At 47.1% G+C, this 10,374-nt stretch overlaps 1 protein-coding gene across 4 annotated transcripts in view; it reads right to left on the reverse strand.

Moving 5' to 3' along the window:
- Positions 1 to 407: 407 nt before the first annotated feature.
- LOC116847323 (homeobox protein onecut-like) overlaps positions 408 to 10,374 on the reverse strand; it is a 125,288-nt gene continuing 115,321 nt past the window's right edge. For 2 of the 4 annotated variants that reach the window (XM_032822207.1, XM_032822206.1), the window contains exon 4: positions 408 to 4,729. In XM_032822207.1, the coding sequence (XP_032678098.1) occupies positions 4,520 to 4,729 (210 nt within the window). In that variant the 3' untranslated portion in view covers positions 408 to 4,519. The remainder of the gene's footprint in view (positions 4,730 to 10,374) is intronic. The other 2 variants (XM_032822209.1, XM_032822208.1) reach the window with 1 other exon arrangement.

Raw genomic sequence — 10,374 nt, forward strand, 5'->3', positions numbered from 1 at the left:
TCTCTCTCTCTCTCTCTCTCTCTCTCTCTCTCTCTCTCTCGGGAAACAGCGCGACGCTTCCTCTTATATATATATATATATATATATATTTATATATATAATTAAACCGTTATTACAATAATATATGTTTACTTTGTACTATATATGATCTTAAAGCGACGACCGAGGAGGCCGCTCGCAACTCTCTTGGTACCGTGGGTTTCCTTATTTCCGCCGCGTCTCTCCTCCGCTTGGGGACAACGCGAGGGATACACGCGCGTGTATCTTTGTGCGTCCGTCGCACGCGTGGAAAACGGACGCGAGAGTCTTTTTTTCGTGTCGAGCCGACTGCCGATTCGCCGCCATTGGGAGAAATCCGCGCCCCGGAGCACTGCGAGTCTCCAAACACTCCAAGAACCAATGCTCGCTTTGAATGACCGTTTATTTGAGACCGTTCCTGATAAATTAGCAATAAATAATTAAGTGTGAGCGCTTGTGTTCGCTCGGGAAACGCTAATTAATTCGGTGCAACGAGGAGAAACGTGTTGGTGTACTCTGATTCCTTCCTCTGCTTCTTCGTCGTCCTCTTCCTCATCCCCCGTCCGTCTCCTCTTCCTCTTCCCCCGCTTCCTCTCGGATTTTTTTCCTCGTGTTGTTTCTTACGTTTTTCTCTTAAGAAAGGAGGTTGTTGCTGCTGCTGTTGTTGTTGTTGCACGAAAGCGGTAACATACCTCGAGGTCGCCATGCACACACTAAAGGGGGTCGAGATGTAACATTACAAAATTATCACACAATAAATTACGCGCGCTTGTGACAAGATGACGAAACCGTGGTGGCTTCTAAAGCCGCGGACGCGCCGGCGCTTTTTCATCTATCCTAAAATAAATTAAGTAACATGCCGTAGGTAACATCGCCGTGAACATGCGAAAAAGACGCGCGCGCGAAAGGAACGTACCGAGTTTCGCGTGCGCGCCCGAGACGAACGATTGCGCGTAATTCCGAGGCGAACGCGACGATCATGCGATTCTTCGTATGCCGAGTTTCTCTCATCATCAATTTCCTACGACCAGTCTTGGGGAGTCAATTTTTCCTTCAATGGAAGCGACCATTTTTATGTTTCATGGCTTTTCAATTTCGTGTGGTGCGTAGCTAAGCCTCAAATTGGAATTTCGTTCAGATTCGCACGAAATTAATCGAGGAATATTGTCTTTGTTATGAATACTCGTTCGTACCTGAAGCTTAGTTTGCAAAAGACTGTTTTTCTGTTTCATTTTTTTAGCAATCGTAATTGTAATTCTCAGGTTATTGATTCTTGAACATTTCTCTCCTCCGAGGAAAGGTCCATTGCAAATCGGATTCCAGACTGGTCGTCGTTGAGATTGTGGGTTGTGAGACATCATAAATGAAAGAACGCGAACGTGGCTCGCGTTGTCGTACGAAATTTCGCAAAACCGATCGCTCGCCGATCGCGACGTTGCATCGAAGCTTAAAAAAGGATCCCTGCGCGAGAGCCACGCGGGATGCAAGTCGGTTGGAATGCACTTTTCTGCAATCAAACGTCACACCGATTCGTTTTCGCCCGGCTTTAGCGAACGCCGCTTACGTAATAAAAGTGTGTGTGTGTATGTGTGTGTGTGTGTGTGTGTGTGTGTGTGTGTGTGTGTGTGTGTGTGTGTATGTGTGTGTGTGTGTGTATATGTGTGTGTCCATCTGTATACATACGTACACGTACAAATTATGTGTATGTGTTGTGTGTACGGCTATATGTTATGTGTGTCTCTGTGTGTGAGTGAGTGTGTCGCGTGTACTCCTTTTCCTTTTTTAATATGTACAATAGCACAGCACAATTGCAGTACGATATCGAGTGCGGCTCGCAAAGTCTCTCTATCTCTCTCACACGCTGTCTTTCTCACACATTCTCGCTTATACTCTGTCGTTCTCTCTTTCTCTCTCTCTCTCTCGTACACTATAGTGCAACCATCCGTTTTAAAAATTGCTCTCTCTTTCTCTTTTTCCCCTTCTCCCTTCCTCCCCGCTCCCACCATCGGTTCGCACAAAAGAGCGTCCACTCTGATATACATGTTTATACATACATATATATATCACTTGTGTGTGTGTGGCACGTGCACCCTCACACGAAGCCACTTTGAAAATTGGTTCACATTTCGTCTGACCAGCAAGGGACACGACGAGTTGGTCGCGCATTCGGCGCCGCTGATTGCGCGATCATCATCAAACCCCTTTTTTCTCTCTCTTTCTCTCTCTCCTTTCTCCCTCTCACTTTCTCTCTTTTTCTCTCTCCCTCTTTCTCTCGCGCCACTCGTACCCGTCGAAAACGCCGATTAACCCCCTTTCGCGAGGGGAAACGGACGACCGATTCGATTTTTATTCGGTAAACGCAGGATGATGCGCGTTAAAGGTCACGCTCTCCCTCCGTCCGGTCCTCCTGCTGCTCATCGTTATTCGCAGCGAATCGTTAATGGTTGTCAGTAATGGTTGTCAATGGACAGAGACGTCACTCTCCGGATTTCGTCGTCGCAAGACAGACTCAACGTCGAGAGAGTGTCGCGAAATTCGCGTCGAGGGAAGAGGCGACTCGGTTCGCAACCGAGACAGATGGAGGGAGCGCATCCTGACGCGCGTCCTGCGCGAGACACCGCGGACTTTTCGACACAGCAATGCACCATCTGCGCGAACGAAACTATTCGTCGAGGCGCGATCGAAAAAATTCTCTGCCGATCGCAAAGAGTCGCGCTGCTTCAGTCACGTCTTCGTCGGCGCATCGCGGCAACTACTCAGCGCAGCGGCTCGATCTCGAACTCGTTCAAAGCGAAGAAAAGAAAAGAAAATGCGAACAAGCGTGACGGTCGTTCGCGATTGTCGGGGAGTGGCTGAAAGTTCCGCGCGATAAACGCGAGAAGCATTCCGCATCTTCTACGAGATCAAGCTCCGCCGCGCGAGACGCGCTTGAAGCGGCGGTCCGTCCTATGAGGGGGAAAATGGGGAAAAACGGAGGGAGGAGAAGGGGGGTTAACAAAGTCAACAAAGGGTCGCGAACTGTCGGCCCGCGTTATACAAACTAGAACGCCATGTTTTCGGCACGACACACGTCGCGAACTCGCCGGCTCAAAAGCACTTTCTCTCTCTCTCTCTCTCTCTCTTTCTCCGCCGGAAAGCGACCCTCCGGGCGCGCGGGCGCAGGTGCAAACTCAGAAAAGCTTCCGAATTTTGACTAGAAGAAACGTGAGGGCCCGCCTCGCGATCAACGCGGACGTTCCGTCCTCGCTCGCTCGCGCCTTGCATTGGGACTAGAAGCGCACGGGGACCACCGAGTCGGACGCGAGGCCCGCGTGCTAATCGTATGGGAACATAACTTATACGCTAATATGGCAAACTATGGCACGAAGTTTGCGAGAGCTGCTCAAAGCCGAGACGAGAGCCGCGAGTTGTCGCCTTTCTCTCTGTCTCTTCCTTCCTCTAGTCGCCCGTATCTCGACTTTAAGCATTGACTCGAGAGCCTCTATCGGTAGATCGGTCTGCCGATCGCGCAACGCTCGGAAATTCACTAGCTTAGGAACGCAGGATTAGATACTGTGAGGTGCAGTCCGCGGTCGGCGGGATCGCTTCGCGAAAGAAAGATGATCGTGATGATCGATCGCAACCAGCGGCTGGGGGGACGCTCTCACCCCTGCGACGCGCAGCTCGATCTACGAAAGTTCGATCCGTGGGTCGTCGATTCAGCGCGGCTCACCTCCCCTTCTCCACCGGGTGAATCAGAGAGGACGTTGTAATTGAGAATTTCTCGCGCGAGATCTCCGCCAAAGATTGGGGCAAACCGCCTCTTCACCGACGAACCCTCTTAGTCATTGACGCTTCAGAAAAACCGAGTTGTCAAAGAGAGAGAGAGGGGCTCGGCAATACACTGAGAAGAAGAATACTCGAAAATTTATTCATGAGATATAAAGTCCGCTTCGGTGAAGTAAGGTTTATTTCTGCGAAGGAACTTTATGTCCCGCGCGCAAAAGAAGTTTTCAAGTGTCCCTTTCTCAGTGTAATTGGGCGTTTCGCTCCATTTGAACGCAAAATAATCGTCCGTGAGATCGTGACCCGCTCGGAAGTCTCACGGAGATCCGCGAATTTCGCCTCGTAACGCCGGCCGTCTCCTTCGCCGGCGGCGGTGGAATCGGCGATCGACAACAACGCAATAGACGCTAATAGAAACTTAATCGTATCACACGAACGAGCGAGAACAAACGAACGAAATACCGCGAGCAAACGAATGAATTAAGGAGTTGACGCGATTTAATAAACCACCCCAAAGGAGTCTCCGACCGCGCGCTGACAGAGCGCGTCGTCGGAGAGGAACTGTGTGACAGTGCGAGAAGGAGAGTTCTGAGAGAACGCGCAGCTACGGTGACCCTCGTGATCGAACGCGTGGTCGGGCGAGAGCGCGTCCCACGAGGTGATTTCGCCGCCCTTACGAGAAGGGCAGGTCCTCCTCGGGCGACTCGTCGTGATACTCCTCGTGGTCGGACGTGTGTCACAAAACGTCGCTCGGTTGGCGCTGGCCGATGGCTATCGTGGGCGACAACTGTTCCTCCTCGACCGCCACCGTCTTCGGATCCTCGTCCTTCCACTTGTCCATCGAGCGGCGTCGAGCGTTCATGAAGAAGTTCCCGACCGTCGTCGGTTCCAGGCCCAACTGCCTCGCGATTGTCACCTGCATCTCCTTCGACGGCCTCTTGGTCTCCTACGGCCAACAGAGAGCTTGGTTAATGCATTGGTAAGAGCTTGCATTGTCATCATTACTTCCTCACCCGACTTAACTTTGTGCGTTAGATTTTTCCGTTAATTTCGCGAGAATAGTTCGGAGTTATGGCGGCTACATTCTTTCTATAGTGAGAAAACAAATTTCTACGAATTTAAGGGGACTGGAGGGTCAGATTGCCTGAAAATCGTGCTTGTTTTTTCACAATTTTTTATGACAAGTTTTGACGTGTATTTATATAACATATAAAGAGAAGAAAAATATAAGTTTGATGATCAAATACTCAATATAAATGTATGGTATATGCAGTTAAAATATATTTCGTTTTTCTTTTCAAGGTCGTCATTTTGCAATAATATCTTAACTCTCGGTGGTTTAATTAAGGTGAATTTTAGATAGAAAATTTCCGTAAGTTTGTCGTTATCGTATAAACCACTATAATAGAAATTGAGTAAAAGTTAACAAAATTGCAAATATCTTAATGGAATATAAAATTCTCAGTTCTATTATAGTAAAAAAATTAATATTTCAAAATTAAATATTTTTACGAGTTTGTAAGTGGTTTACACGATAACGACAAGCTTACGGAAATTTTCTACCTAAAATTCAGCTTAATTGAACCACCGAGAGTCAAGATATTACTGCGAAATAATGACCTTGAAAAAAAAAACGAAATATATTTAACTGCATGTACCATACACTTATATTGAGTATTTGATCATCAAAATTATATTTTTCTTCTTTTTATATCTTATATAAATACACGTTAAAATAACTCTTTCGCATATTCATTCAGTTTGTCATAAAAAATTGTGAAAGAACAAGCACGATTTTCAGGCAATCTGACCCTCCAGTCCCCTTAAGTAGAACAGATATTGCACTAAAAATTGTTGCATATCTATCTATATAATTTCCTATCTATCTATATATCTATATAATCTATTTCCTATCTATCTATATAATTTCCACAGTTCTTACGATACGCAATGTTTAAATATATTATTATATATTGTTCACTTCCTTAATCAAAGGAACATTGTTGTTCCTTTGTTGTGATCTGCAGAACGAATAAAAAATCTAAGAAATAATTAATATTTTTCCGCGGTGAGTACTAATAACGTATGTACTAATAGCAATATATTTTTTAAAAGGAAAAAATGTACATTTTCTCTTCGAATAAAAAATCTAAGAAATAATTAATATTTTTCCGCGGTGAGTACTAATAACGTATGTACTAATAGCAATATATTTTTTAAAAGGAAAAAATGTACATTTTCTCTTCGAATAAAAAATCTAAGAAATAATTAATATTTTTCCGCGGTGAGTACTAATAACGTATGTACTAATAGCAATATATTTTTTAAAAGGAAAAAATGTACATTTTCTTAAAACTTCTCTTAGCTTTTCATGAAAACAATTGTTTATTCTGTTTAAATGGAATTAAGGTTAAAAAAAAATGTTATTAATGAAATATTTCTTCTCTCACAGGGTAGGCTTTGATTGCGCCATACAGCATTGAGAGAACCACTCAAACACGTATGGGCAAGCAGTGAAGGAGGCCAGTGTACTACTTTCAGAGTACTATGGTCTCTGCAACCTTTTGTACACTGAGAGAAAAAATATATAAAAATTAACAAATATTTAGGTGAGTACCATTAATATATATATTTAAATCAAAATTCTTTTCATTTAAACCGACGACCGATTTATGAAATATTTGTTAATTTTTAAATATTTTTTTCTCGGTACAGAGGCAAATTTGTGTAACACTCCCCCGCGGTTTGCCAGAGGCAAACGTGTAACACTCCCCCGCGGTTTATTCACGGCCTATCTTTGTTTTTCTTTTTTTTTTGGTCTGACAATGGCAGGTCGTCTGTTTCCCGCGATGACAATCGTCAAGTGAAGTAACATAAAGATAATTTTGTGGTGTGCTCTCGTCATCACCCGCCATGAATAACGTGCCGGAAAGAGTCGCTTATTTAAGACGTGAACGTTCGGGGCGGGAGGGACGGTCGCCGACCGAGGAGAAGAAAGCGGTATGGCGGTGAGTTTGGAAATTTCAGCGGTGGTTCGTTCAGTGGATGTAACAATATTCTTGATGGATGAATAAAATATGCTCCGCGCGCGGGGTGAAGTGGGATAGTGGAGGGCAGCGGTGAAGGGGGAACGGGGTCAATTGAATTATATCAATATCACGTTCGGAGTGTTTAAATACGCTTATCGGATTAATTAGCGCTAAGCTAATCCGCTGCCGGTCTCGGCGCGAAAAGATTTGGACGCGCGAGTAACACTGTACTCGCGGCGGGCTGCGCTAATTTCGACGCGCGCCGCGCGAAAGTATTGGTTAGTAATAATTGTCGTTCTCCTTCCCCCTCCCCCTCCCCCAGCAATCGATACACGCGCTCACTGCCTCCAAGTCCCCCGTTATTGATCGCGCCACGTTGGGTAAGAAACGGCGCGTGGGAAGAAAACGTGGTAGCCCATTTACTCGCGTGTGTGCGGGAGGGATGTGTTTACCGTCGTCCACCCAAAATGAACCTAGGGATTATCGTTAGACGCGTACGCTTTTTGCGATCGACCACCGACACCTGTCTCACAGTCGCGGATGTCCTGGCAAGGAAGAAAGAAGAAGCAGGAGAAAAGAGGAGAAGAGGAGAGAAGGGAATTCGCGCAAGGTGATTAGGGCGAGTCAGTCAAGGACCTCGGCGGGCACCGAGACCCGCGTTTCCCAAGAGCCCGAGGAGGAGAAGGGCGCGAACGAGTCGAATTCGAGCGAGACCGGCGGCCAATTCGCCGCAGGTCGATACTCGACACGCGCGAGATAAAATTCCGCTATAATTAGGAATACTAATTATCTTATAGAATTTCAGAGCCCCCCCTCTCCACCCCTCCCCACGAACCGCCCTGCCATTTTGTCCAATTAATTCTATAAGATAATCACCGTTCCGCGCACGGAGCGGCCGAGCGGCTCTATATATCGTGGCTATGTGTCGCATTAAATAAATGGTGGCAGCCACCACGAGCGCATGGGGGCGTTTAGTTTAGCGCGCGCGCATCCCCCGTCGCGAGGGATGCGATTTCTTGCCCGTCACTTTCGAAGGGTTCTCTCTCTCTCTCTCTCTCTCTCTCTCTTACTCGCTCGCTTGTCCGCTTCCCTCCCCTCTTTCTCTCTTCATCTGTCTATCCACCCTCGGCAAGCGACGATGACGTGATGACGTGTACGCGCGCGTCGTACACGCCAGTACGGGCTGAATCTCGCGCTTCGTATGCCGCTCTCTCGGCGCTTATACTGAAACAGCAACAGCAGCAGCAACAGAGCGGCGACGGCGACGGCGGCGGCGGCGGCAGCAGCAGCAGCAGCACACTGCAGCACACGCGCATAACAGTGGCTGTCAAGGAATAATCACGATGCTTCGTCGCGATAGTGTCCCGCATTTCCAACAATTGATGCGCCGTTCTATAACGCGGCCGGCAACGCGGCCGCCGGGCACCGCCTTCCTTCTCGTTTACGTTCGCTCGTCTCGTCTCGTCGTCGTCATCGTCGTCGTCGCCGCCGCCGCCGCCGCCGCCGTCGAGGCTCAGAGCTCGGATGAAGTGTAGCTGCAGCTGCAGCAGCAACCGAAGCAACGGCAGCAGCCCCGCAGATGCGCGTATCAATAGCGCCGACACACGGCCATGCCGGCGCGACAGTGTGCCTTGAACGAAGTCCGGCGTGTCGCGCGAGTTAAGTGAAATTAACGTCCACGAGTTAATTAAAGTACGTCTTTCTCTCTCTCCCCTCCCCTCTTTCTCTCTCTCTCTCTCGTGCGCGCGCGCGCCGTCACCGTCGTCGTAGTCGTCGTCTGAAAATCGAAACCGTCGATCCCGCCCCGTCACCGCGAATTAAATTATTAATTAATTTCAGGATATTTAACGGCGCGAGCGCGCGTGGCCGGCCAGCGCGACCCTTGAATCCGAAATTATTTAATCCGTCCGGGAAAGGGAGAGGGAGAGAGACCCCGGAATTTTCGTGTACGCGCGTGTACCTGCGCGAACATTTTATTATTAAATTTCAGCAACTTTTTTTCGTCCTCTTTACCTCACGTGGAGATATAGACGGAGTAGTAGTAGTAGTAGTAGCAGCAGCAGCAGCAGCAGCAGTAGCAGTTTGGTAAAATTGAGGGCGTCCATTTTTCGCCGGATATAAAAATGCGATCGGCGGGGTGAGCGAGATGATGGCCGGCAACGATTTTAACTCCCAGAAGAAATATTTGTAATCTAGTTTCGATAATTCCGTGCCGAATGTTGTAATGTTGTGTACTCGAAGTTTTAATTCCCTTATCAAAGCGCGACCAAAGTTGAGTTGTACGAATTGAGACAGAGAGAGAGAAAAAGAGAGAGAGAGAGGGAGAGAGAGAGAGAGTGAGAGAGAAAGAGGGAGAGAGGGAGGCAGGACAAAGATCCTCCCTCGCACCATGAACTCCCCCTCGCGGACGACGCAATCATCAGCGAGTCGTAAACGTATATTCAAAATTCAGAGAGACTTCTCGATATTCAGTCAATCGAGGCGAAAAAAAGGGATAAAAGAAGGCAAATTTGAGGCCTCGTCGAGCCCTTTCTACCTCAAACGAACTTTCAAGTTTCGGATGTACGATTAAAACGGCTTCGATTTCGCAGAGATCTCGTCCTGACGGTAAAAAGCTTGGTATCCGATTTTGTTATTCCTTCTCTGCGCTTCTTTCAGGAGATAATCTCTATATTGCGAATACCTCTATGTAATCGTTGATTAAAGAGGCGGCCGAGGAAAGGAGAGATAGATAGATAGATAGATAGATGGATAGATAGATGGATGAGTAGATAACAGATTTTCGTCGGAATTCGCCATCGCGAGCGGATAATGACGGTACCGGACTCGATTCGTCTTGAAGAGAGCGCTGAAAGGCGCCCCTCGGCATTCTTTTTTTTCAAATCAGGTTAAAATCTCAATGTGAAAGGCTGCACCCCGGCGCTCGCCCCGGGTCCTCCCCCGACGGTGTCGCTTCCAATGGAACGGAATATCAATTATCTTTGCAATTACAGCAATTAATACTCTCATTCCGATAGAGGCCGAGCCGTAAAGGCGACGCCGCTCGGCTTTGAAAGTAATCGAGGCGAGTTTTATGCATATATATGTATGTGTATATATATATATATATATATATATATATATATATATATATATAATATATGCATGAACATGTGTATATCGGGACAAATAAAAGTTTCGTCTGGAATCTGCGGCCCATTATACTCAGGCCGCCCAGGTCAGGTGTTTTTATTGTAGCGCGACGTATTAATTATCCTTGCAATTAAAGCAATTAATAGCGATCGCTGGAGGAGCGCGTCTACGCGCGTTGCGTAAAGAACCGCGATTAAAAAGAGTCACCCTCTCTTAACGGGGGTGCTTTCTCTTTTTTCCTCTCTCTCTTTTTCTATCTCTTTGGAGAGGGTGCGATTTTATTTCCCTCGGGATATCGCGGGGAAACGCTTCTTTTCCCATTCGCCTATCAAGGAGAATTATCTACGTACACGTGGTCGTTCCTCTACGCCATCATTTCTCTCTCTCTCTCTCTCTCTCTCTCTCTCTCTCTCTCTCTCTCTCTCTCTCT

This window comes from Odontomachus brunneus, unplaced genomic scaffold (genome assembly GCF_010583005.1).
Source record: "Odontomachus brunneus isolate Ranch 3 - 2012 unplaced genomic scaffold, Obru_v1 Obru_scaffold_076, whole genome shotgun sequence".
Lineage (NCBI taxonomy): Eukaryota > Metazoa > Arthropoda > Insecta > Hymenoptera > Formicidae > Odontomachus > Odontomachus brunneus.